This window comes from Hylobates moloch, unplaced genomic scaffold (assembly GCF_009828535.3).
Source record: "Hylobates moloch isolate HMO894 unplaced genomic scaffold, HMol_V3 SCAFFOLD_15, whole genome shotgun sequence".
In the NCBI taxonomy this organism is placed as follows: Eukaryota; Metazoa; Chordata; class Mammalia; order Primates; family Hylobatidae; genus Hylobates; species Hylobates moloch.
Window position 1 is genome coordinate 95,695,926 of NW_026652290.1, and position 27,188 is coordinate 95,723,113.

The 27,188-nt window shown below is 54.5% G+C and overlaps 2 protein-coding genes across 3 annotated transcripts; both read left to right on the forward strand.

Annotated features, from left to right (window-relative positions):
* The first annotated feature begins 184 nt into the window (after nt 1-184).
* On the forward strand, nt 185-16,711 carry DOHH (deoxyhypusine hydroxylase). Of its 2 annotated transcripts, XM_032177755.2 has the most exons (7): nt 185-296; nt 5,108-5,241; nt 6,335-6,792; nt 10,723-11,067; nt 13,505-13,581; nt 15,146-15,383; nt 15,834-16,711. In XM_032177755.2, exons 4-7 carry the CDS (start codon nt 10,794-10,796, stop codon nt 16,151-16,153), a joined length of 909 nt encoding a protein of 302 aa, XP_032033646.1. In that variant the 5' UTR covers nt 185-296; nt 5,108-5,241; nt 6,335-6,792; nt 10,723-10,793; the 3' UTR covers nt 16,154-16,711. The 2 variants fall into 2 exon arrangements, with proteins under 2 accessions (XP_032033646.1, XP_058284978.1); XM_058428995.1 differs by lacking the exon at nt 6,335-6,792.
* Nucleotides 16,712-24,822: 8,111 nt separating this feature from the next.
* SMIM44 (small integral membrane protein 44) lies at nt 24,823-25,416 on the forward strand. The gene is made up of 2 exons (XM_058428674.1): nt 24,823-25,024; nt 25,175-25,416. Exons 1-2 carry the CDS (start codon nt 24,823-24,825, stop codon nt 25,414-25,416), a joined length of 444 nt encoding a protein of 147 aa, XP_058284657.1.
* The last annotated feature ends 1,772 nt before the right edge of the window (nt 25,417-27,188 follow it).

Sequence of the window (27,188 nt, forward strand, 5' to 3'; positions counted from 1 at the left end):
GGCTGCGCCTGCGCGCGTTGGGCATCTCGGGAGGACGTGGCGTCTCCCGCAATTCAAATCAATACAGGAAGCGCGGCTCCACGCGTTGCCCAGGGCAACCACGGCCGGAAGAGGACGGGCGGGGTGCTAGACTTTGCAGAAATGGCTCTGGTAGATGGAGGGGGTGGTTGCCATTGGGGACAGTCGCGGAATGGGGCGCCCCAGGGCAGACCCTTCCTAGGGTAGATCGAAGCCAGGCACACCTCAGTGCGGCATTGACGTCGCGCCTAATGAGCGCAGATGGGACCCAACACCAGGTGCGTGTGCCGAACGTACAAACGTCACTGCTGAGAGTCATTCATTTATTCAACAAACATGCATCGCGCTCCTACTAAGTGCTGCTCCTCCATGCCCCGGTGACACAGCAGGGAACAAAACAGGTTTTTAGGCCAGGTGCGGTGAGTGAAGCCTCTAATCCCAGCATTTTGGGAGGCCGAGGCGGGCGGATCACCTGAGGTACGGAGTTAATCCCAGCTACTCGGGAGGTTGAGGCAGGAGAATCCCTTGAACCCAGGAGGCAGAGGTTGCGGTGAGCCGAGATTGCGCCACTGCACTCCAGCCAGGGTGACAGAGCAACACTACGTCTTTTTTTTTTGTTTTTTGAGACGGAGTCTCACTCTGTTGCCCAGGCTGGAGTGCAGTGGCGCAATCTCGGCTCACTGCAAGTTCCGCCTCCCGGGTTCACGCCATTCTCCTGCCTCAGCCTCTCCGAGTGGCTGGGACTACAGGCGCCCGCCACCACGCCCGGCTAATTTTTTTGTATTTTTAGTAGAGACGGGGTTTCACCTGGTCTCAATCTCCTGACCTCGTGATCCACTCGCCTCGGCCTCCCAAAGTGCTGGGATTACAAGCGTGAGCCACCGCGCCCGGCCTAACACTACGTCTTGAAAAAAAAAAACAACAACAAAAAAAACAGGTTTTAAAAAAAATTATGGGCCGGGCACGGTGGCTCACGCCTGTAATCACAGCACTTTGGGAGGCCAAGGCGGGTGGATCACCTGAGCTCAGGAGTTCGAGACCAGCCTGGCCAACATAGTGAAACCCCATCTCTACTAAAAATACAAAAAATTGGCCGGGCGTGGTGGCTCACGCTTGTAATCCCAGCACTTTGGGAGGCCAAGGCGGGCGGATCATGAGGTCAGGAGCTCGAGACCACGGTGAAACCCCGTCTCTACTAAAAATACAAAAAATTAGCCGGGCGTGGTGGCGGGCGCCTGTAGTCCCAGCTACTCGGAGAGGCTGAGGCAGGAGAATGGCGTGAACCCGGGAGGCGGAGCTTGCAGTGAGCCGAGATCGCGCCACTGCACTCCAGCCTGGGTGACAGAGTGAGACTCCGTCTCAAAAAAAAAAAAAAAAAATACAAAAAATTAGCCGAGCATCATGGCAGGCACCTGTAATCCCAGCTACTCGGGAGACTGAGGCAGGAGAATTGGTTGAACCCAGGAGGCAAAGGTTGCAGTGAGCCAAGATCGCACCATTGTACTCCAGCCTAGGCAACAGAGCAAGACTCAGTCTCAAAAAAAAAAAAAGGTTAAACATAGAATTGCCACATGACACAGCAGTAACACTCCTAGGTATCTACCCAAGAGAAATAAACATGCAACATCCACGTGAAAACACACACCCATGTGCATAGCAACTTTATTCATAACAGCCACAAAGTGCACACAACCCAAATGTACATCAACAGATGAAGGGAAAATGCTCCATTCATACAATGACACGGTGTTTTGCAATATGAGGCAATGAGGCTCTGATACAGGCTACAGCTTTGATGAACCTCGAAAGCATTGTGCCCAGTGAAAGAAGCCAGACACAAAAAAACACATAGTGAGTGACTCCATTGATACGAAATGTCCAGATAAGCAAATCCATAGAGACAGGAAGAGGATTAGTGGTTGCCAGGGGCTGGGAGAGGGGGATCAGGAGTGACTGGAATGGACTTTATTTTGGGGGATTGATGGATATGTTCTAAAATTGATGTGATGGCCATGAGCTGTGGCTCACACCTGTAATCACACTTTGGGAGGCTGAGTCGGGCAGATCACTTGAGGTCAGGAGTTCGAGATCAGCCTGGCCAATCTGGTGAGACCCCATCTCTACTAAAAATACAAAAATCAGCCGGGTGTGGTGGCGCGCACCTGTAGTCCCAGCTACTCGGGAGACTGAGGCAGGGGAATCACTTGAACCCGGGAAGTGTAGGTTGCAGTGAGCCCAGATCATGCCACCACACTCCAGCCTGGGCATCAAAGCAAGACTCTGTCTCGAAAAAAAAAAAAAAATTGGCCAGGCACGGTGGCTCACGCTTGTAATCCTAGCACTTTGGGAGGCCGAGGCGGGCGGATCACGAGGTCAGGAGATCGAGACCACGGTGAAACCCCGTCTCTACTAAAAATACAAAAAATTAGCCGGGCATGGTGGCTGGTGCCTGTAGTCCCAGCTACTCGGGAGGCTGAGGCAGGAGAATGACGTGAACCCGGGAGGCGGAGCTTGCAGTGAGCCGAGATCGTGCCACTGTACTCCAGCCTGGGTGACAGAGCCAGACTCTGTCTTGAAAAAATAAATAAATAAATAAATAAGAATAAAAATAAAATAGGAGAGGAGAGGGAGATTCTGACACAGAAATACAGAGACAGACACACAGGGGTCAAGGCAAGGTGATGACAGTGGCAGAGATTGGAGTGACGGAGCCACAAGCCGAGCAACACCAAGGACTGGTGGCCACGCCCAGAAGCTGGAAGAGGCAGGAAGGATCCTCCCCTGGAGCCTCGAGAGAGGGCACAGCTCTGCAGACACCTGGATTCCAGACTTCCGGCCCCCAGGGACTTGCTCAATCCCAGAGGACCCACAGAACAGAAGACGCAGACTTGGTTCTTCCGTGCTATCAGTTTCTCGCAGGTCTGCAGAGGCCAGATGCCAAGTTCTCTGACTTACACAGGCCTGGCTTTTGGCTGAGACCTCGATATCTGCGTCCTGCACCCTAAGATTATCTCCTTCTGGGGAGCATCCTTGGGGCCAGTCACACCTGGCACCCTGCCCTTGTAGCCTTCCTGAGTCAGCACAGCTCCTGGTCCACGGGAAGTCCTCCGTAAACAGCCTGAGCCACAAACATGTTGAGATGACGTCCTCGGAAGGCGGCTGAGGGCTGCAGTGATGCCTGTTATCTGCAGTCAGCTCTCCAACACATAGGAAGGCAATACAATAACTAAAAAAAAAAAGGGGTGGACCGGGCACAGTGGCTCACGCCTGTAATCCCCAGCACTTTGGGAGGCCGAGGCGGGCGGATCACGAGGTCAGGAGATTGCGAGCACCTTGGCTAACACAGTGAAACCCCGTCTCTACTAAAAATACAAAAAAAATTAGCCGGGCGTGGTGGCGGGCGCCTGTAGTCCCAGCTACTCGAGAGGCTGAGGCAGGAGAATGGCGTGAACCCGGGAGGCGGAGCTTGCAGTGAGCCGAGATCGTGCCACTGCACTCCAGCCTGGGCGACAGTGCGAGACTCCGTCTCAAAAAAAAAAAAAAAAGGGAGGGGTGTCAGCTCCATGAGGCTAGACACTGTGTCTGTTTTGTCCTGTGTCCAGGACACTGTCCAGCACACAGTAGTTGCTCAATAAGTATTTGTGAATGTTGTCTTAAACTAGAAGTTGGCCTTCCAAAAGGATTTCTTTGCTATGCACAGCATTTTATATTTTTTCATTAATTTTTTTTAAATTATTTTTTGAGATGGAGTCTCACTCTGTCACCCAAGCTGGAATGCAGTGGCGTGATCTTAGCTCACTGCAACTTCCACCTCCTGGGTTCAAGCGATGCTCCTGCCTCAGACTCCCGAGTAGCTGGAATTACAGGCACCCGCCACCAGGCCAAGCTAATTTTAGTATTTTTAGTAGAGATGAGGTTTCATCATGTTGGCCATGCTGGTCTTGAACTCCTGACCACAAGTGATCCACCCGCCTTGGCCTCCCAAAGTGCTGGAATTACAGGCGTGAGCTACCGTGTCCAGCCATGTTTTTTTATTAATTGCTCTTTTTTTTTTTATTTTGAGACGGGGTCTTGCTCTTCACCCAGGCTGGAATGCAGTGTGATTACAGCTCACTGGATCCTTGAACTCCTGGACTCAAGCTATCAAGCCATCTGAGTAGCTGGGCCTACAGGCATGAGCCACCATGCACGGTTGATTTTTTTTTTTTTTTTTTTTTTGGAGATGGAGTCTTGCTCTGTTGCCCAGGCTGGAGTGCAGTGATAGGATCTCAACTCATTATAACCTCTGCCTCCCAGGCTCAAGCGATTCTCCTGCCTCAGCCACCCAAGTAGCTGGGATTACAGGCTGAGCCACTGCGCCCAGCCAAATCAAAAAATTTTTTTTCCTGTTGAGATGGGGGCTTACTACATTGCCCAGGCTGGTCTTGGAATCTTGGTCTCAAGCGATCATCCTCTCACCCCACAGCCTCCCAAAGTGCCAGGATTACAGGTATGAGCCACTACTCCTGGCAATCACCCACATTTTAAAAATAAGAGATTGCAAGCAGGGCACGGTAGCTCACGCCTGTAATCCCAGCACTTTGGGAGGCAAAGGCAGGTGGATCACCTGAGGTCAGGAGTTTGAGACCAGCCTGGCCAACATCGTGAATCCCTGTCTCTACTAAAAATACAAAAAGTTAGCTGGGTGTGGTGTTGCATGCCTGTAATCCCAGCTACTCGGGAGGCTGAAGCAGAAGAATCGCTTGAACCTGGGAGGCAGAGGTTGCAGTGAGCCGTGATCGTGCTGCTGCACTCCACCCTGGGTGAGAAAGTGAGACTCTGTCTCCAAAAAGAAAAAAAAAAAGAAAAAAAATTAGGCGAGGTGGCATGCGTCTGTATCCCAGCTACTAGGGCAGCTGAGGTGGGAGAATCGCTTGAATTCGAGGCTGCAATGAGCACTGAGTGTACAACTGCACTCCAGCCTGGGTGACAGAGAGAGACTCTGTCTCTAAAAAATAAATAATTTAAAAACATTTAAAAAAAGAAAGAAAGAAAGAAAAGATAAAAAGCAAAAATAAATAATAAAAAAGCTCCCACTTTTCTTGTCTAGACAGCATTCTGGTGACACCAGTGAGGGTTTGGACCCCGATCCCCACGGGAGCAGTAAAGATGAGTGAGCTGATTGGATTCTGACTCTATTTCAGAGGGAGAGTCTACAGGCCCGTGGATGGATAGAAGGAAGAGGTGAGAACGATTAATGTGGGGTTCATCTCTCCAGCTGCTCCTCTCAAAATCTTGTACTCATCCTTAGGATTATTTTTCTAGATTCCCACATCCAATCCATCTATAAATCCTGTTTGTTTCTTCTTGAAAATTAATCTGGCACCTGCATATTTCTGTTCTCTCTGCTTCTTTCTTTCTTTATTTTTTGAGATGGAGTTTCGCTCTTGTTGCCCAGGCTGGAGTGCAATGGCACGATCTCAGCTCACCACAACCTCCGCCTCTGAGGTTCAAGTGATCCTCCTGCCTCAGCCTCTCAAGTAGCTGGGATTACAGGCATGCCCCACCATGCCTGGCTAATTTTGTATTTTTAGTAGAGATGGGGTTTCTCCATGTTGGTCAGGCTGGTCTCAAACCCACGACCTCAGGTGATCCGCCCGCCTCGGCCTCCCAAAGTGCTGGGATTACAGGCGTGAGCCACCGCGCCCGATCTTGTTCTCTCTACTTCTAACCTTGCTCTTCCATTGTCTGTTTCCTTTTTTTTTGAGATGGAGTTTCACTCTTGTCGCCCAGGCTGGAGTGCAATGGCTCACCGCAACCTCTGCCTCCGGTGTTCAAGCGATTCTCCGGCCTCAGCCTCCTGAGTAGCTGGGATTACAGGCGCGCACCACCACACCCAGCTAATTTTTGTATTTTTAGTAGAGACGGGGGTTTCACCATGTTGGCCAGGCTGGTCTCAAACTCCTGACCTCAAATGATCCACCCACCTCGGCCTCCCAAAGTGTTGGCGTTACCGGTGTGAGCCACCGTACCCGGCCTCTTTCAGGTCTGTCTTCAAATGTCACCACCTCAGATTCTGGCCACCCTTCCTGAAACTGCACACCCTATACATACACCGCCCTTGGCTACCGAATTTTTTCTCGTTAGCCTTTTTTACCATCTAATAGGTATTGCATTTACTTATCGTGTTATTTTCTGTCTCTCTAACAACACTGGGAGGCGTACGAGGGTAAGGGCTGAAGGCTCTCTTGTCCTCAAGGCCCATGTACTATTTATTACATACATGAATGAATGAACGACTGCATTTCTCCCTTTTTTTGTTCCTCACCTACCTAAGGTTCGAGCTCCCTCAGCCCATTGGCCACGCCTCTGGAGTCTGACCACGCCTAGAAACACTGCGCATGCTCTGTCGCTAGCCAGCCCAGGCTCGGCGCTGAATCGGCACAAACCAGTCTCACTTCTCGTATCGCAGCGGGGAGGTTGGAGAAGAATTTTTTCCCATGTAAGGGCATACGTTGCCCGTCCCCTTCCCCAAGGAATGCACTAGGAATACTGTTCCTGTGTTTGCATGAGCTGTGGCACCGCACCGACTCGGGCTTCCGGGCCTCCCTCCTGCACGGGAGCCTCTCACTAGGTCTCCCCCGGGGCTGCGTTGGTGCCGTCCGTCACGGTCACGTGGGCGAGAAAATGGCGGCCCCCAGACCGCACTGCGAGCGTCGCGGCAGGTGAAGAGGTGGTGGCAGAGGCGCATGCGGGTACTGGTCGGGCCGACGGGCCCTGAGTCTCCACAGCTCGGTGAGGCGTCCCAGAGGCGGCGATCACGGTGTGGGGCCCGGGTCTGGCGGGCGGTGGCACCAGGAGCGCCTCGTTAGGGAATCCGGTCTCAGGGATTCGTTGACTGTGGATGGGGCGGGTTAAGGGGTCTCGAGTCCCGGCGATCTCTTTCCTCTGGGATTTTTTACATGAAAGAGTGCCCGCCTCACGTCCTGAAGCTCCTATGTCGTACGATTGGGTCTCGATGGTCCCCAGTGCACTGCCAGCTCGCACAGGCCTGGCCTCTGATTTCTGATGACCCCTCTTTAAAGGTGTCACTCTCCTTTGATGGTCACCTGTGCTTAGGTGGCTACACTGCCCTCGTCAAGCCCAGGCAGCCTTGCTGACGCCACTGTTAACCAGAGAGGGCTGCCGGCATGCCATAGCCTGCCTGTCTTGAGATGAAGCATCCGCCAGGTTCTCAGCCGATCTGGAGGAAAGAGAGGGGTCCCTTCTCCCCTCCTTGGCTGTGTTCTTTCATCCTAAGTCATTCAACAAAGCTTTGGTGGTTTAGAGCCCGACTCTGGAGCCAGACTTCCTGGATTCCTAACTCTTCACGCTGCTCCCAAGCAAGTTCCCAAGCACAGTCCCAAACTGTGCCTCAGTTTCCTCACCTGTAAAATGGGGACGATCTTAGTAACTACCTCGTAGGGTAGTGATGTAGATCGAATGAATTAATGAATGTAAAGAGCATGGAGTGCCTGGCGCGTAGCAAATGCTACATAAGTGTCAGCTGCTATTGTCACGGTTATCGTATTTAATTAATTTATTTATTTTGAGACAGGGTCTTGCTTTGTCGCTCAGTCTGGAGTGCAATGGCACGATCTCGGCTCACTGCAACCTCCGCCTCTCGAGTTCAGGCTATTCTCCTACCTCAGCCTCCCGAGTAGCTGGGAGGGGGGTGCCCACCACCACGCCCAGCTAATTTTTGTATTTTTAGTAGAGATGGGGTTTCACCATGTTGGTCAGCTGGTCTCGAACTCCTGAACTCAGATGGTCTGTCCACCTCAGCCTCCCAAAGCCAGTTATTGTTTTTATTGAGGCCCTACTGCGTGCGGGTCATTGCAGTAAGTGCTGGCAATACAACAGTGACCAAGATAGACTCAGTCCCAGCCTTCAGGGTTCTATTCTAATGAGGGATAAGACCAATCACAAGCAACTAAACCAATACTTTCCAATATGGTATCTAGGAGTCTTAGGCGCCATGGAGAAAAATAAAGCTGAATAAGCGAAAAGAGGTGGAAGAGTAACATTGTTCATTGTGATCAGGGAAGGCTTCCATGAGGAAGTGACATTGGAGACTCAGGAAAGCGAGAGGATGAGCACGGGTGTTCCTGGACCAAACTGAGGGTCGGGCTGCTATTTCTCGTGGTCCAATAACGAGATGCAGATTAACTGGGGAGGAAGAGAGTTTTTATTTCTGTAACCAGTTACAGGGAGAAGGCCTGGAAAATATCGCCAGACCAACTCAAAACGACAAAGTTTTCCAGAGCTTATATACCCTCTAAGCTATACATCTACATGTAAGAGCGCATTCATCTAAAGACATAAGTGACTTCTTTTAATCGATAACCAAGATCTGAATCCTGAAGACTTTCCTTTGGAACCTCAGTAAATTTACTTAATCTAAATGGGTCCAGGTGCTGGGGTGATCACCCTTATCTCGTCTCCAATGGGTCCAGGTGCTGGGGTGATCACCCTTATCTTGTCTCCTGCTAAATCATGGAGGTTTGGAGAGTTCTTCAGACACCCAGTAAAACTTGTTTAATCCTAAACGGGTCACGTTAAGAATTCCTTCGTTATTGGCTGGGCACGGTGGCTCAAGCCTGTAATTCCAGCACTTTGGGAGGCTGAGGAGGTAGATCACCTGAGGTTAGGAGTTCGAGACCAGCCTGACCAACATGGAGAAACCCTGTCTCTACTAAAAATACAAAATTAGCCTGGCATGGTGGTGCATGCCTGTAATCCCAGCTACTCGGGAGGCTGAGGCAGGAGAATCACTTGAACCCTGGAAGCGCAGGTTGTGGTGAGCCAAGAAAATGCCACTACACTCCAGCCTGGGCAAAAGAGCAAAATTCTGTCTCAAAAAAAAAAAAAAAATTCCTTCATTATCTAGTCATGCCTTAAGGCCCAGGAAAGGCCTGGGCAAAACTCTTGGTGGGCTTTTGTTACACTCCAGCCTTTGTATTAGGGCACTGGCTCTTTTAGCTTTTAATGTTTAACTTAACCACTCAGTCAGTGCTGAAACAGTTATGGAGGCCTGTGTTAGCGAGGCCTGGCCTGCTACGTGGGGACATCTAGGGAAGAACGTTCCTCATGGAGATCACAGCAAATGCAAAGGCCCTAGGGCTGGACTGGGCCCGGCATGTTGGAGGAACAGCAAGGAGGCCTGTGTGGCTGGAGCGGAGCTAGAGAGGGAAGAGGTGATGGGAGATGGTCATGAAGGGCCTTTGGGACTGTCAAGTAGTTGAGTGAGGAGGCATAGGAGGATTTTAAGCAAGGGAGTGATATGGTCCAGTTTACACTTTTTTTTTTTTTTTTTTTTTTTTTGAGATGGAGTCTCACTCTGTCGCCCAGGCTGGAGTGCAGTGGTGCAATCTCGGCTCACTGCAAGCTCCGCCTCCCGGGTTCACGCCATTCTCCAGCCTCAGCCTCTCCGAGTAGCTGGGACTACAGGCGCCCGCCACCACGCCCGGCTAATTTTTTTGTATTTTTAGTAGAGACTGGGTTTCACCGTGGTCTCGATCTCCTGACCTCGTGATCCGCCCGCCTCGGCCTCCCAAAGTGCTGGGATTACAAGGGTGAGCCACCGCACCCGGCGGTCCAGTTTACATATTGAAAGTACTTCTGAATCTGTTATCTAAGCTGTATAACAAAAATCCCCATAATGGCTGGGTGTAGTGGCTGATGCCTGTAATCCTAACGCTTTGGGAGGCTGAGGCAGGATGATCACTTGAGCCTGGGAGTTGGAGACCAGCCTGGGCAACATAGAAGTGAGACCCCATCTCTACAAATAATAATAAAAAAAAATTAGCTGGGCATGCTGGTGTGTGCCTGTAGACCCAGCCACTAGGGAGTCTGAGGCAGGAGGATCACTTGAGACTGGGAGTTGGAGGCTACAGTGAGCTGTGATCATGCTACTGTACTCCAGCCTGGCGACAGAACAAGATCCTGTCTCAAAAACAACAAAGAACAAACAAAAAAACATACTTGGTTACCTTCAGCAACAGTAAACAGTGTGGCACACAGTTGCTCTGGGCCTGGCTTAGCTGGCTGGCTCTGGGTCTGGCCTCTGGTAAGGCCTCAGTGGAGACAATCTGGGGCTGCATCATATGAAGGTTCGCCTGGGGCTGGACGAGCTGCTGCCAGCCCACTTCTCTCACATGGCTGTTGGTGGGAGGGCTCAGTTTTTTGCCACGTGGGCCCCTACAAAAGACTGCTTGAGCATCCTCACAACATGGTCACTGGCTTCCCCTAGAGAGAGAACACGGATGAGACTGTTGTGCCTTTTATGCCCTAACCTTGGAAGTCTTGCTCTGTTCCATCTTCTTGGCATTCACATGGGTCAGCCCTATTCAGAGTGGGAGGGGACTATATAAAGCCTTGAATATTGGGTGGGGATTGCCAGGGCCCTTTTGGGGGTCAGCTGTCCCTCTGGCTGCTGTGTGGAGAGCAGACAGTGGAGGTCATTTCTGATAGGCCTATAGGTGAAAGGCAGTGCAGAGACTGAGGCCCAGAGAGGGACAGCAACTTACAGAAGGCTGCACAGCTAGTAGGGGGTTGGAGCTGAGCTTTCAGCGCAGATGCTCAGGTTGGTCAGTGGGTAGGAAGTTGCCCCACCCAGGTCCTAGGAACAAGCCAACGCACTGGTGAAGGGGGCTTCTAACCCAGGCTTTCATATTTCTGCCATAGGTTCTTACATCCCGTGTCCCCAGGTTTAGCCTGAGCAGGGTTGTGGAAGGCCGGGGCCCATCGACAGCACGATGGTGACGGAGCAGGAGGTGGATGCCATCGGGCAGACGCTGGTGGACCCCAAGCAGCCCCTGCAGGCCCGCTTCCGGGCGCTGTTCACGCTGCGCGGGCTCGGCGGCCCAGGTGCCATTGCCTGGATCAGCCAGGCCTTCGGTGACGATTCTGCCCTGCTCAAGCACGAGCTGGCCTACTGCCTGGGCCAGATGCAGGATGCCCGCGCCATCCCCGTGCTGGTGGACGTGCTGCAAGACACCCATCAGGAGCCCATGGTGCGCCATGAGGCAGGTGAGCACCTGTCTGTGTCCCGGGCAACTGCTCCCTCCTGCCTCACTTCTTCATGACCCCACGTGTCCCCGTCCTCACTCAGGTGATAAATATCAGGGTGATCAACTGCCCCATAAAGCACCAGATAGTAAATACCTGCAGCTCTGCAGCCAGACAGCGACTCAGTAAAGCCAGCGTAGGTAGTCTGTCACCAAATGGCTACGGCTGTGTGCCCAGACAACCTCAACTGGGCAGGGGGCGGTGGCTCAGGCCTGTAATCTTAGTACTTTGGGAGGCCCAGGAAGGTGGATCATTTGAACTCAAGAGTTCAAGACCATCCTGGGCAACATGGCAAAGCCCTGTCTCTAGAAAAAATACACAAATCAGCCAGGCATGGTGGCATGCACCTGTAGTCCCAGCCACTTGGGAGGCTGAGGCGGGAGAATCGCTTGAGCCCGGGAAGTCAAGGTTGCAGTGAGCCATGATCGTGCCACCGCACTCCAGCCCGGGCAACAGAGTCAGATCCTGTCTGTGAGAAAACCAAAAAACAAACTTCATTTGTAAATGCTGAGATTTGAATTTCATATAAATTCCACCCATCAGGAAGTACCATCCCTTTGATGTTTTGTTTTAAACCATTTATTTGCTTGCTTTGGGTCAGAGTCTCGCTCTGTCACCCAGGCTGGGGTACTGTGGTGCTGTCTTGGCTCACTGCAACCTTTGCCTCCCGGGTTCAAGTGATTCTCCTGCCTTAGCCTCCCAAGTAGCTAGCGTTACAGGTGTGTGCCACCACGCCTGGGTAATTTTTATATTTTTAGTAGAGATGGGTTTTGCCATGTTGGCCAGGCTGGCCTTGAACTCCTGGCCTCAAGTGATCCCTCCTGCCTCGGCCTCCCGAAGTGCTGGGATTACAGGCGTGAGCCATCGTGCCCAGCCTTAAACCCTTAAAAGTGTTTTAAAAACCATTCTTTGCTCATATAAAAACAAGCAACAAGTCATAGATCCCCAACCCCTAATGTATATTAGATTTACTCCACTTATTGGAGACACATTTAGTGAGCACCTACTGTATGCCAGGCTCTGTCATGTATGTAAGAGACGAAACAGTTACAATACAGATACAAGCCGGGCATCGTGGCTCACGCCTGTGGTCCCAGCTACTCAGGAGGCTGAGGCAGGAGGATTACTTGAGCCAGGGAGGTTGAGGCTGCAGTTAGCCATGATCACGCCACTGCACTCCAGCCTGGGCAACAGAGTGAGACCGTGTCTCAAAAAAATGGACTGTTCAGGTCGGGTGCGTTGGCTCACGCCTGTAATCCCAGCACTCTGGGAGGCTGAGGCAGGTGGATCACCTGAAGTCAGGAGTTCAAGACTAGCCTGGCCAACATGGTGAAACCCCGTCTCAACTAAAAATACAAAAAAAGTAGCTGGGCGTGGTGGCCGGCACCTGCAATCCCAGCTACTTTGGGAGGCTGAGGCAGGAAAATCACTTGAACCCAGGAGGCGGAGTTTGCAGTGAGTGGAGATCGCGCCACTGTACTCTAGCCTGGGTCACAAGAGCGAAGCTCTTTTAAAAAAAAAAAAAAAAGAAAGAAAGGACTCTTGTAGCGAGGGACCTAGACAGCAAAGGAGACCAGTGAGGCAGGTAGTTGGTGCGTCTGTGCCACTGGGACTGTGTTTCTGTAACCAGTGAGCTCCTTTGCAATTAGCGCGTGGGAGCTGCCTGACACAGAGCGTGTGTTGGCGCATAGGGGACTCTTCCCGGCGGAGGGAGCCTGCCAGGCAGGTGCACAAACGCAAACCGCAACCTTCAGGAAAGGCAAAAGCCACCAGCTCAGCCGCCTCACAAGCAGGGCCCTTGAGCTCGATTCTGAGAAAATGCAAGGAACATCCGCACCTAGGGCTCTACGGGGAGCCGCCGACAGCCTTGCTCTGACCTGGGCTTGCGACGCCTGCACTAGCGTCTGTACCCGAACCCACCTAAGTGTAGCCCCAGTGGCCTCAAATTCTGGAGTCTCCAGCCGGCAGGCCCGGCCTGTTTTGGGCTTGTTTTTTTGAGACAGGGTCTCACTCTGTCACCCGTGCTGGAGTACACTGGTGTGATCATGGCTCACTGCAACTCTGACCTCCTGGGTTCTTGGAGCTGCTTGTCAGCTGTGATCCCGAGTCGTAGGGATATACTCGTCTCCCTGTCTCATGGTACGGGCCAGGATGGGCTCCATTTTGCTCTGAGCGGCAGGTGGGTGCGGTTCCAGGCAATGCCTTGCTCTGGGGAGGGGATGCTGATTGGTCCAGCGGGGAGCCTGTACCCACTGCTGCTCCAATCAGCCGTGGACAGAGGCGGGGCTTCCCCACAGGGGCAGAGCCGTGGGAGGGGTGTCCTCTGGTCCCACAGGTAGCCGGGCATTTTCCACACATCCACCCCACCAACATGAGCTCTCCGGCTGCTTCTTCCCAGGGGAGGCCCTGGGGGCCATTGGGGACCCGGAAGTTCTGGAGCTCCTGAAGCAATATTCCTCGGATCCCGTCATTGAGGTAACCAGGTCCCCGCTTGTCTCCCTGCCAGTCTTGGGTCCCTGGGAAGCCCTGCCCAGCCCCGCCCCAGCCCGGACCTGGAGCAGCCTCATACCCTCCCCATCTCTGGTTGCCAGGGCGACCACTTGGCCAAGGATGCCCCAGGGATGAGGGAGGCGAGGGCGACAATCCGGACAGACACTTGCTGCGCCCCATTTGGCAAAACGGCGACACCCAGCTTTGCTCACCCACTTCCATCCCGGGCCTTGAGCCCCTGAGCCGGCCTGACCCCCTTTCTCTGAACCCCCATGTCCAGTCCCTCTGCCAAGACCCCTCTGAACCCACCCAGTGCCCTCTACCTCTGATACCTTGCCCTGGCCCGCCAGACCTCTTCAGGGATCTCCTGCTACCTTCTAAAATTTCTTCTTGGTTTTTTTTTTTTTTTTTTGAGACGGAGTCTCGCTCTGTCACCCAGGCTGCAGTGCAGTGGCGCAATCTTGGCTCACTGCAAGCTGTGCCTCCCAGGTTCATGCTATTCTCCTGCCTCAGCCTCCAGAGTAGCTGGCACTACAGGTGCCCACCACCACGCTCAGCAAATTTTTTTGTATTTTTAGTAGAGACGGGGTTTCACCATGTTAGCCAGGGTGGTCTCGATCTCCTGACCTCGTGATCCACCCGCCTCGGCCTCCCAAAGTGCTGGGATTACAGGCGTGAGCCACCGCGCCCGGCCCAAAAATGAAACAAATTTTTATTTTATTAGTTTTTTCTTTATAGAGACGAGGTCCTGCTCTGTCGCCCAGGCTGGTCTTGAACTCCTGGGCTCAAGCAATCCTCCTGCCTTGGTCTCCTTAACTGCTGGGATTATGGGCATGAGCCGCTTCATCCGGCCCCATCGTTCATTTTTGTGGCTGAGTCACGTTCCGTGGTGTGGACGGCCCATGCCGTGTCCACTCACTGTGGCTGGATGCTTGAATTATCTCTGCTTTTTAGCCGTTATGAGTTATGCCGCCACGGACATGCGTGTGCATGTGTTTGTGTAGACATGCCTGTTCCTTTCTCCCCTGCCACCTCTCGTCCACATCCCACCCCGACCCTTAGTCTCTCCTCCTCTGGGGCAGCAGGGGGTACGTGTGACACTCAATTCCGCTGTTCTGTTCCACGCTTAAAGCTCTCACGATACCTCATCACCTTTAGGACAAAATCCCAAGGCCTTACAGTGGCCGGCAGGCCTTACCCAGTCAGGCGGGGCCACACATGTTCCTTTGGCCCTCACCACTCCCGCAGAGTCCTGCCTCAGGGCCTTGGCACCGCTGCTTCCCCATCCCCGGGTCTCCACCTGACTCCCTCCCTACGCTGGCTTAGGTCTCTGCCTCCACATCACCTCCTCCCTGAGGCCCTCCCCAGCCCTCCAGTCCCCGAGTCACTCACAAGTCAGCCACCCCTGCTGGCTTACTTCCTGCCTGGAATGATGGGTTAGTCACCCTGCCAGTGTCTCTCTCCCCTGCTAAGCTGCCATCCCAGGGGGTGGGGAAGGGCCCCTGAGACCCCCCAGGGCCAACTCGCTGCCTGATACCCCTCCCCGCAGGTGGCCGAGACCTGCCAGCTGGCCGTGCGCAGGCTGGAGTGGCTGCAGCAGCACGGCGGGGAGCTGGCGGCGGGACCCTACCTCTCCGTGGACCCTGCCCCGCCGGCTGAGGAGCGTGACGTGGGGCGCCTGCGGGAGGTGCTGCTGGACGAGTCCCGGCCGCTCTTCGAGCGATACCGCGCCATGTTCGCCCTGCGCAACGCGGGAGGCGAGGAGGCTGCCCTGGCGCTGGCCGAGGGTGAGGAGGGGCTTCTGGGGTGGGGTCCTGGGCATTGCCTCGCTGTGAGGTTCAGTGATGGCATCTGTGCAGTGGGGCCGTGGCCTGCCCCCGGGAACGGCATCCCGGGCCTGGCCCCAAGCATTTCCCATGGGGCCTGTTAACCCGTGCAAGCGTCCCTCTCGGTCCCCATAGCTTCCAGCTTTTCCCGCCCCCATAGCTGCGGTCAGTTCCCCTGGGCAGCCCTAATCACTGGGGCTGGGGGCAGGGGTGTCTTCAAGATAGAACACCCCAGATTGGGCGTGGTAGCTGACGCCTGTCGTCCCAGCACTTCGGGAGGCCGCGGTGGGAAGATCTCCAGGACTTGGAGACCTGCTTGGGCAAGATAGCAAGACCCCATGTCTCACAAAAGAAAAGACAGCTCCCCTTCGCACCTCTCCTGGTCCCAGCGAGTGTCCCTCTTCCCTGCAGGTCTGCACTGTGGGAGCGCCCTCTTCCGCCACGAGGTCGGCTACGTCCTGGGACAGCTGCAGCACGAGGCGGCGGTGCCCCAGCTGGCGGCCGCCCTGGCCCGGTGCGCCGAGAACCCCATGGTACGGCACGAGTGCGCGGAGGCCCTGGGCGCCATCGCCCGGCCCGCCTGCCTAGCCGCGCTGCAGGCTCACGCGGACGACCCAGAGCGCGTGGTGCGTGAGAGCTGCGAGGTGGCTCTGGACATGTATGAGCACGAGACCGGGCGGGCCTTCCAGTACGCGGACAGCCTGGAGCAGCTGCGCGGGGTCCCCTCCTAGGGCCCCGCCCTCACCTGGGGCTCCTCGAGGACTCTTGAGGGCCTCTCCTCCCCCGCAGAGCTTTGGCGTCTAAACCGGGTGTGTGTGAATCGGTGTCATCGCTTGTGTCTTGCTGGGCGCACGGTTGCGGTTGCTGTCCCCCTCCTCCGTCTGGGACCGAGGAGCTGCCGTTGTGCTGTGACTCCCTGAGTCCCCTGACCGCTCCCCGGGGCCTGGCGCAGGGCTGTAGCGTGGAAGTTTCCAGGCTTGGGGTGGGACTCTGCGGGAGGCTCCGGGATGCCCGGCTCAGGACAGGGGAGGATCGCGAGGGAAGCCAGGGGAGGATCGCGAGGGAAGCCAGGGGCAGAGCTGGGGCTCTGGGAAGAGGCTGGCGTTATGGTGGCTTCAGCTTCACTAGGAATGGGGCGCAGGGTCTGGGGGCCTCTGACTCCCCACCCCGAGGCCTGGGTAGGGACGGGGTGGTGGTCCCTGAGTGGGTCAGGTAGGGCACAGGGACCAGGGAGGGACAAGCAGACCTCAAAGCGCTGCCCAGATGGAATATTAAATTATTTTTGCCAAGCATTGACTCCTCTGAGTGTTTTGGGTGAGGGGAGCGTGGGAGGGAGGGAGGGGTGGCTTTGACTCCTCTGAGTGTATTGGGTGAGGGGAGTGTGGGAAGGAGGGAGGGGTGGGGGTTTTCAGGGAACGTTCCCCGAGAGTGTGTGGCGTCTGGGCCGGGGGGCAGGGGGACGGTTGTATCTGCAGCCGTTGGCTCTGGGATCTGTCCTGCCACTGACTCTGAGCCACCATCAGCGACAGGCAGGCCTGCACCTGTTTTATGTACTGTTACCTGGTCAGATCTGCCCAGCCAACTCCCTCCAAGGGGGCTCTGGGGAAACTGCCCTCCAGCCTGGCCCTTCCCGGACCCCCATCTTCCCCCAGCTCCTGTTTTGGGTGCAGTGGGAGGGGTTCTGTGGTCCAGCTGAGAGCCCAGACATGGCTTCCTCTGCCGGCTCCCCCAGCCCTTCCATGTGTGGCTGGGGACAGCCCACTTACCTCTCTGTAAAATGGGCATAGCAGTAGAATCACAGGTGCAGAGCTCCTGGTCTGCAGCCAGAGAGGCCAAAACCAGAAGACAGGAGGCAAAATGCAACGGGAACCGACTATCCACTGAGCTGTGTTCTCCACTGGAGCGCTGGATCCTGCCCTGGGGCGTCAGTTTAGCTTGTCATGGGGTGGGGGGGTGGGGGTGTGCAGCTGGCATCTAGTCAGGTAGTCGGGGGAGGCCGGGGATGCTGGAAGACACCCTCCAGCACTCGGTCCCCACAACACAGAACGATCCGGCCCCAAATGAGTGCAGAGGTTGAGAAACCTGCGTGGAAGTCACATGTTTGATTATAGGTTTTTAATTTTAATTTATTCTATTATTTTTGTTGAGATGGAATTTCACTCTTATTACTCAGGCTGGAGTGCAATGGCATGATCTCGGCTCACTGCAACCTCCGCCTGCCGGGCTCAAGCATTTCTCCTGCCTCAGCTTAACAAGTAACTGGGATTACAGGCATGCACCATCACGCCCAGCTAAATTTTTTTTGTTTGTTTGTATTTTTTTTTTTCTTGAGATGGAGTCTCGCTCTGTTGCCCAGGCTGGAGTGCAGTGGCGCGATCTCCACTCACTGCAGGCTCCGCCTCCTGGGTTCACGCCATTCTCCTGCCTCAGCCTCCCAAGTAGCTGGGACTACAGGCACATGCTGCCACGCCCAGCTAATGTTTTGTATTTTCAGTAGAAACGGGGTTTCACCGTGTTAGCCAGGATGGTCTCGATCTCCTGACCTCATGATCTGCCTGCCTCGGCCTCCCAAAGTGCTGGGATTACAGGTGTGAGCCACTGCACCTGGCCCGTTTGTATTTTTAGTAGAGACAGGCTTTCACCATGTTGGTCATGCTGTTCTCAAATTCCTGACCTCAGGTGATCCACCCGCCTTGGCTTCCCAAAGTGCTGGGATTACAGGCATGAGCCACCACGCCCAGCTTTTTTTTTCCCTCCCCCTGAGATGGAGTCTTGCTCTGTTGCCCAGGCTGGAGTGCATTGGCACAGTCTCAGCTCAATGCAACCTCTGCCTCCCGGGTTCAAGTGATTCTCCTGCCTCAGCCTCCCGAGAAGCTGGGAATACAGGCACGAGCTACCATGCATGCCCAGCTAATTTTTGTATTCTTAGTAGAGATGGGGTTTCACCACGTTGGCCAGGCTGGTCTTGAACTCTTGACCTTGTGATCCGCCCGCCTTGGCCTCCCAAAGTGCTGAGATTACAGGCGTGAGCCACTGCGCTTGGCTCACCACTTTTTTTTTTATTTTTATTTATTTTTATTTATTTATTTTTTTATGGAGAGGGTCTCGCTCTGTCTCCCAGGCTGTAGTGCAGTGGCCGATCACTGCAGCTTACTGCAGCCTCGACCTCCTGGGCTCAAGCAATCCTCCTATCTTGGCCTCCCAAGCAGTTGGGACCTCAGGTTTGCCCCCACCATGCCTGACTAATATTTGTATTTTTTGTAGCGATGGGGTCGCAATATGTTTTGTTCTGTGTCGAGACAAGGTCTCACTCTGTTGCCCAGGCTGGAGTGTGGTGGTGCAATCTCAGCTCATTGCAACCTCTGCCTCCCAGGTTTAAGTGATTCTTGTGCCTCAGCCTCCTGAGTAGCTGGGACTACAGGCACGTGCCTCCATGCCTGGCTGATTTTTGTATTTTTAGTAGAGACGGGGTTTCACCATGTTGGCCAGGCTGGTCTTGAACTCCTGGCCTCAAATGATCTGCCTTCCTCAGCCTCCCAAAGTGCTGGGATTATAGACATGAGCCACATGCCTGGCCATCTTGTTTATGTTTTAGAGACAGAGTGTTGCTCTGTTGCCCAGGCTGGAGAGCAGTGGCTCGATCTAAGCTCACTGCAACTTCTGTCTCCCAGGCTCAAGTGATCCCCACCTCAGCCTCCTGAGCAGCCAGCATCCATTCTACTATAGTTCCGTGTGGCTCTCTCTCTTGCCATCTGTTCTCTCTGTCACTTTCTTGTTGGCCTCCAACCTCCCTCATCCTCACTCAGCTGATGACCTTGCTTTCGGCTTCAGTGAAAAAATCAAACAGACCTTCCGTGCACCCCCACCAACAGCTGTGCCTGCCTGCCTGTCCCCGTGCCATGCATGCTGCCTCCCCTCCTGCCCGCTAATGCTGGCTGATGAACTGTTGGTTCCGCTAGCCAAGACTTACCTAAGATCCTTATGGCTGTGCAACAAATTACTCCAAACTTAGCAGCTTCAAACAGCTGGACTTGGGTCAAATCGTGTCCTCCCAAAAGGCTTGTCCAGGTGGTAACCCCTGGTACCCATAAATGTGACCTGATTTGGAAATAGAGTCTTTGCAGGTGTTGTTAAGGATCTCAGCATGAGATCATCCTGGATTTAGGGTAGACCCTAAATCCAATGACCGATGTCCTTATAGAGACAGAAAAGTAGACCTGAGCGTGGTGGCACATGCCTATAGTCCCAGCTACTCTAGAGGCCAAGGCAGGATCGCTTATGCCCAGGAGTTCAAGACCAGCCTGGGCACCATGGTGAGACTGCATCTCTTCTTCTTTTTTTTTTTTTTTTGAGATGGAGTCTCGCTCTGTCACTCAGGCTGGAGTGCGGTGGCGCAATCTCGGCTCACTGCAAGCTCCGCTTCCCAGGTTCACGCCATTCTCCTGCCTCAGCCTCTCCAAGTAGCTGGGACTACAGGCGCCCACCACCACGCCTGGCTAATTTTTTTGTATTTTTAGTAGAGACAGGGTTTCACTGTGGTCTCGATCTCCTGACCTCGTGATCCGCCCGCCTCCGCCTCCCAAAGTGCTGGGATTACAAGCGTGAGCCACCGCGCCCGGCGAGACTGCATCTCTTTAAAAAAAAAAAAGACAAGGCCGGATGCGGTGGCTCACACCTGTCATCCCAGCACTTTGGGAGGCTGAGGCAGGTGGATCACCTGAGGTCAGGAGTTCGAGACCAGCCTGGACAACATGGTGAAACCGCATCTCTACTGAAAATACAAAAATTAGCTGGGTGTGGTGGTGCACACCTGTAATCCCAGCTACTTAGGAGGCTGAGGCAGGAGAATCACTTGAACCCAAGAGGCAGAGGTTGCAGTGAGCTGAAATCGCATGCCATTGCACTCCAGCCTGGGCGACAAGAGCAAGACTCCATCTTAAATAAAGAAGACAAGAAAACCCCCAGAGATAGAGGAAAGAAGGCAGATACCTTTCCTGTGGGTCATGAGTCTGGGAGCAGCAAGCGTATCTGGATGTTTCTGGCTTTGGGTGTTTCATGAGGTTGCAGTCAAGCTGTCGGCCAGGGCTGCCTCATCTGAAGGCTCAACTGAGGCCGAAGGAGCCACTTCCAAGGTGGCACCTTCCAATGCGACATTGGCTGCCTGAGCCACCTCTTTTGCTCACCAACTCCTGGTCCTTCTCATCAACTCAGCCATTACTTCAGCCATTCCCCCTTTTCTCTCCTGCTTCCTTGATTTCCTCTCTTTACCCATCAGCACAGACCAGCTGTAATTTTTTTAAAACAACAAGAAAAAGCTGGGCAAAGTGGCTCACACCTGTAATCCTGGCATTTTTGTGAGGCTGAGGCAGGTAGGTCACTTGAGGTCAGGAGTTGGAGACCAGCCTGTCCAACATGGTGAAATCCTGTCTCTGCTAAAAATACAGACATTAACTGGGCATAGTGGCCCACGCTTGTAGTCCCAGCTACCCGGAAGGCTGAGGTATGAGAATTGCTTAAACCTGGGAAGTGGAGGTTGCAATGAGCCGAGATCGCCCCACTGCACTCCAGCCTGGGCAACAGAGGGAGACGGAGTCTTAAAGCAACAACACCAACAACAACAAGAAAAACAAAACCCTAGAAACTAGTCCCAGCTACTTGGGAGGCTGAAGCAGGAGAACCACTTGAACCCGGGAGGCGGAGGTTGCAGTGAGCAGAGATCATACCACTGCACTCCAGCCTGGGTGACAGAGGGAGACTCTGTCTCAAAAACAAACAAAATTCAAATATAAAAAGCCACCCTCACCGGGCGCAGTGGCTCACGCCTGTAATCCCAGCACTTTCGGAGGCTGAGGCGAGTGGATCACAAGGTCAGGAGATCGAGACCATCCTGGCTAACACGGTGAAATGCCGTCTCTACTAAAAGCACACAAAAAAATTAGCTGGGCGTGGTGGCGGGCACCTGTAGTCTCAGCTACTCGGGAGGCTGAGGCAGGAGAATAGTGTGAACCCGGGAGGCGGAGCTTGCCTGGGCAACAGAGAGAAACTATTTCTCAAATAAATAAATAAATAAATAAATAAAATAAAATAAAAAAAAGCCACCCCCTTTTTTGTAGAGACAATATCTAGCTCTGTCACCCAGGCTGGAGTACAGTGGCACAATCTTAGCTCACTGCAGCCTCCAGCTCCTGGGCTTAAGCAATCTTCCTGCCTCAGCCTCCCAAGTCCCTGGGACTACAGACGTGAGCCACTGTGCCTGGCAAGGGTCGCTCTCTTTTTTGTTTGTTTGTTTTTGAGATGGAGTCTCGCTCTGTCACCCAGGCTGGAGTGTAGTGGTGGGATCTCGGCTCACTGCAACCTCCGCCTCCCGGGTTCAAGCGATTCTCCTGCCTCAGCCTCCCGAGTAGCTGAGATTATAGGCGCGTGTCACCACGCCTGGCTAATTTTTGTATTTTTAGTAGAGATGAGGTTTCACCATGTTGGTCAGGCTGGTCTTGAACTCCTGACCTCGTGATCAGCGTTCCTCAGCCTCCCAAAGTGCTGGGATTACAGGCTTGAGCCACCATGCCTGGAAAGGCTCACGCTTCTACACATTGTTGCATTTCCTCCTCCCAACACCCCAGGAAACTTTACCCACCCCACTGTAGAGAGAAGCCAGGGAACCCTGGAGAGCCAAGGTCATGCTGTGACAGGCAGAGCTGGGATTTGAACCCAGGTCTTCCTCACCACCACCTCCTACTGCCTTGTCCTGGCTCCCCGGCCCCTGGCTGCCTGGAATTCCTGGTGTTTCTCCCCAGGTTTCTCCTCTGCAGTGTTCCTGACTCAGGAAATGGCAACACCATCATTGCAGGCATTTAGCCTAAAAACAGGTTTGGTTAATGAAAGGCTGGGTGCGGTGGCACATGCCTGTAATCCCAGCACTTTGTAAGGCTGAGGCAGGAGGATCGCTTGAGCCCAGGAGTTAAAGAGCAGCCTGGGTAACATAGTGAGACCCTGTTTCTATAAAAAAAAATACGGCCAGGCGCGGTGGCTCAGGCTTGTAATCCCAGCATTTTGGGAGGCCGAGGCGGGCGGATCACGAGGTCAGGAGATCGAGACCACAGTGAAACCCCGTCTCTACTAAAAATACAAAAAAATTAGCCGGGCGTGGTGGCGGGCGCCTGTAGTCCCAGCTACTCGGAGAGGCTGAGGCAGGAGAATGGCGTGAACCCGGGAGGCGGAGCTTGCAGTGAGCCGAGATTGCACCACTGCACTCCAGCCTGGGCGACAGAGTGAGACTCCGTCTCAAAAAAAAAAAAAAAAAAAAATACAGAAAATTAGGTAGGTGTGGTGGCACAGACCTGTAGTCCCAGCTACTCAGGAGGCTGAGGCAGGAAGATCGCTTGAACCTGGGCAGTCAAGGCTGCAATGAGCCAAGATCCCACCACTGCACCACCGCACTCCAGCCTGGGTGACAGAGCAAGGCCCTGTCTCAAAAAAAAAGGTCCATCTCAAATCTGCCCACTTTCCTTCCACTAGGACCAGCTCAGTCCCCTCCTGGCTACCCCCTGGCCCCCACAGTCTGTTTCCCCCAAAGCAGCCACCAGGGGGCACCTGTGAGCACCTGGGTCCAGGGGGCACCTGTGAGCACCTGGGACCCGTCCCTCCTCTGCCTACAGCCCTCCATGGCTCCCACCTTCCTCAGGGTCTAGGCCAAAGTCTTCCTCACAGTCTACATGGCCCTGCAGGACCTGCCCTGACAACTCCCCATCTTCCCCTCCCCCCTACTCCCCCGGCTCACTCTGCTCCAGCCAAACTGGCCTCCTCACTGTTCCCCCAACACGCCAGGCACAGTCCTGCCCCAGGGCCTTTGCAGGGGCTGTGCCCTCTGCTTGGAACTCTCTTTCCCCTGGATCTCCTATGGCTGGTTGCCTTTTTCCTCCAGGTCTTTGCTCAAATATCACCTCCTCAGTGATGGCTTGGCAGCCCTATTTTTTTTTTTTTTTTGAGATAGTCTCACTCTGTCACCCAGGTTGTAGTACAGTGGTGCAATCATAGCTCACTGTGGCCTTGAACTCCTGGGCTCAAGCAATCCTCCCGCCTCAGCCTCCTGAGTAGCTAGGACTACAGGCACGCACCACGCCTGGCTAGTTTTTAAAGTTTTTGTAGAGATGCAGTCTTGCTATGTTGCCCAGGGAGGTCTTGAACTCCTGGCTCAAGTGATCCTCTTGCCTCAGCCTCCCAAAGTGTTGGGACTACAGGCGTGAGCCACTGCGCCCAGCCACACCTCCCTTTCTAACCTAATATGTCATTTATTCTAAGGTTACGTTTCTTTCTTAGCATCCATCTCCCTCCCTGGAATGTCCGGTTTTGATCTTTTTTTTTTTTTCCTTTTATTATTTTTTATTTTTTTGATACGGAGTTTCGCTTTGTTGCCCAGGCTGGAGTGCAGTGGGATGATCTCGGCTCACTACAACCTCCACCTCCCAGGTTCAAGCGATTCTCGTGCCTCAGCCTCCCGAGTAGCTGGGACTACAGGTGCCCGCCACCATGTCCAGCTAGTTTTTGCATTTTTAGTAGAGACGGGGTTTCACCATGTTGGCCGGGCTGGTCTCGAACTCCTGTCTCAAGTGATCCGCCCACCTCAGCCTTCCAAAGTGCTGGGATTACAGGCGTGAGCTACTGCGCCCGGCCTGGTCTTTCTTACTCATAGCTGTGCCCCAGCACCTAAGAGAGTGCCCAGCCATAGTCACTGCTCAATACATATTCGATGAATGAATGAAGAGCCAGGCACAGTGGCGAGGACCTTTAGTTCCTGCTACTCGGGAGACTGAGGCGGGAGGATTGCTTGAGCCCAGGAGGTTGAGGGTGCCATGAGCTATGATCGCGTCACTGCACTCCAGCACCCAGGGTGACAGAGCGAGACCCTGTCTCAAAAATAATAACAATATTAGCCAGGCGTGGTGGTGTGCACCTGTAATCCCAGCTACTCTGGAGGCCGAGGTGGGAGAATCACTTGCACCCGGGAGGTGGAGGTTGCAGCGAGCTGAGATCTCGCCTTTGCACTCTAGCCTGGGTGACAAGAGTGAAACTCCGTCTCAAAAAAAATTAAATAAATAAAATAAAATAATAATAATTAAAAAGATGAATGAATGAAGAAAGTGAGCCTGCCATGAGGAAATCTGGGCAGGGCGTTCCCGGGAGAAGGAAGCGCAGATTCGGAGGTCCCGAGGTGGGGACGGCTGGGCAGAGTTGTGGCTGGAGCTGAGCAGGTAGGTTGCCCGTGGGCGGAAGTGGTTTACAATGTGATTAACCCAGGCAGATGGTGGCCGTGGGGCAGCCGCCCAATCCTCTTAGCTCAAAGCCCCTTAATACTTCCGCTGTGTGGGTCACCTCCGGGCCTCCCCTGTGCCGGGCGGACACCATGCCGGGGCTGGCGGCCGAGGGGGAGGCCGAGGGCTGGAGCCCGTCCCCGCCACTGTACGAGGAGTACCGGCCGCCGCCCCTGGACAGCATCCGCCTGCCCAGGTACGTGCTGTACCTGCTGCTGGCCACGCTGGTGGTGGTGGCCGTCGCCTACGCCATCGTCGGGCACCTGATCAAAGACCTCGCCCACGACCTGGCCGGTGAGCTGCCCCCACCGAAACCTAGCCGGGGCTGATGCTGGGTCACCCTGGGTGGGTGGTCGGGGGATCCAAGGGCTTCTCCTAGCTGAGAAGGGGACAGAGGAGGGTGGCTGGGGCCGGGGAGTTGCCTCACCAGCTCCCTTGCCGCAGACTGGGTGTTTGGCCCGAAGCCAGACCAGGAGGCAGCACCCCGGGAGCTGCGCCCCAGCCTGACCGGCGAGGACTTGGAGGGGCTGGACCTGCAGCTGGCCCTGGCCTGGCAGGGCGAGGAGGAAGCTGGCGGGGGTGGCGAGGGAGCCCCCTCTGAACCCCCGCCTCCCCCGGAGCCCCGCCGCCCCTCCATTGCCTTCAAGGACCCCCCATCCCGAAGCTCCTTCTGGAATCTGATGTGAACTTGAATCCTGAATCCGGGTTCCGGACGCTTTGGCGGTCGTGTAGACAGAACTTATGCGTGCCAGAGCCCTTTCTGCAAACCCTGAGCTGCCCGGTCGCAGCGGATGGCTTTCTCCTTCCCAGCCGGCAGGTTCCGGGGGTTGGACGCTGGCGACTTTCACATACTCAGAGCCTGCCCGGCTCAGCCTCAGCCGAGCCATCAGCAAACTGTGAACTAAAAACACTAGGGCGATTTAAAACGTTGTAATATTATCAGCCAACCTCACCGAGTGCTTAGCGCGTACCTGCTGCTGTGCAGAGCAGGCTTTTTCTATGCAGTATCTCATTTAATCCTCCAAGGTAGGACTGATCGCCTCCATTTAACAGATGGGGAAACCGAGGCATGCAATGATGAAGTGGCTTTGCCGAGGTCTCAGAGCACAGAGTGCTTTTCTCAGAAAAAGCCCAGGCAACTGCCTGAGTTTGGAGGGCAGGGTCTCCAAGGCGGGTCCCGCCCTCACCCCCCCTGCTGGGCTCCCCTATCTCCAAATCTTCTCCAGCCCCCACCTCGGCTGCTGGGTCTGCTTGTCTCTGGGGGGTGGTCCTGACTTCCTAACCAGATCCAGAGCTCCCAGACAGCACCAAGGCCTCCTTCCCTTCCCAGCCCTGCACAAGATGGGATACACAGTCAGAGTTTAATAGATGCCTGCCTGGCTGGTTCAAGCAGACCTGTGGCCGTCTTGGGGCTGGGATGTGTGAGCCGCGTCCTGCTGTGTGGCCGTTCTGCTCAGCGGTCATCCGCAGACCTCTGGAAGAGAGGGAGTGTCAGCGACTCAGCAGGTGCTCCATAAACACCTGTGTGACGACGCTGGGCCTTCCTACCACTCGTCTGGGCCGTGGCTGCTCCCGTGTCAGCTGGGGCGGGGTCCCCCTTTGCCCGGGCAGGGCCCGCTATCTAATCAGCCGAGGCACCAAGGTTGAGGACAGGAGAGCCTGGAGCCTGAGTCATCAGCCCTCCGGGACATCCCCACGTGAGAGCATCCAAGTTTGCAGGTGGACCACGGGCATGTGGCCTCCGCACACCTTTCCTGTCCCTGTGTGCTCCCACGGCTGCTTGTGGGTCCTCAGGGGCCAAGAGCCTGGGCGAGGCAGGATAACCTGGGGGCGAGGCAGACCTGGCTTCAAATCCCAGGTCAGACCTGCTGCGTGACCTTGATTGTCCTGGGCTCTGCACAATAAGACCGGCACTATTTCACGGGGCATTAAGAAAAGGAAATGCGATCTGTGAAACTGCCGAGCACGGAGCCTCGTGTGTACCCTGAGAGCACAAAAGGTGACTCTCAAACTTGCTTTTAGAGACAAGGTCTTGTTCTGTTGCCCAGGCTGGAGTGCAGTGGTGCAGTCGTAGCTTGCTGCAGCCTTGAACTCCTGGGCTCAAGCGATCCTCTCACCTCAGTCTCTTTGAGTAGCTGGGACTACAGGTGCAGGCCACCATGCTCAGCTAAGTTTTACATTTTTTATTTTAGAGACGGGAGGAGGTTGGTCTGGAACTCCTGGCCTCAAGCGATTCTCCCGCCTTGGCCTCCCAGAGTGCTGGGATTACAGGCGTGAGACACCGTACCGGGCCTTGGTGACTCTTTATATTTCTATTTTTGTATTTCTTTTGAGACAGGGTCTTCTGTCACCCAGGCTGGAGTGCGGTGGTGCGACCATAACTGGCTGCAGCCTCAAACTCCTGGGTTCAAGTGATCCTCCCACTTCAGCACACCCTAGTAGCTGGGACTGCAGGTGC

Coding starts and splice junctions, on each gene's coding strand:
- SMIM44 (XM_058428674.1), top strand. CDS start 24,823: ATGCCGGGGCTGGCGGCCGAGGGGGAGGCCGAGGGCTGGAGCCCGTCC. Junction 25,025..25,174: donor CCTCGCCCACGACCTGGCCG/GTGAGCTGCCCC, acceptor CCCTTGCCGCAG/ACTGGGTGTTTGGCCCGAAG.
- DOHH (XM_032177755.2), top strand. CDS start 10,794: ATGGTGACGGAGCAGGAGGTGGATGCCATCGGGCAGACGCTGGTGGAC. Junction 13,582..15,145: donor CCTCGGATCCCGTCATTGAG/GTAACCAGGTCC, acceptor CCCTCCCCGCAG/GTGGCCGAGACCTGCCAGCT. Junction 15,384..15,833: donor TGCCCTGGCGCTGGCCGAGG/GTGAGGAGGGGC, acceptor TCTTCCCTGCAG/GTCTGCACTGTGGGAGCGCC.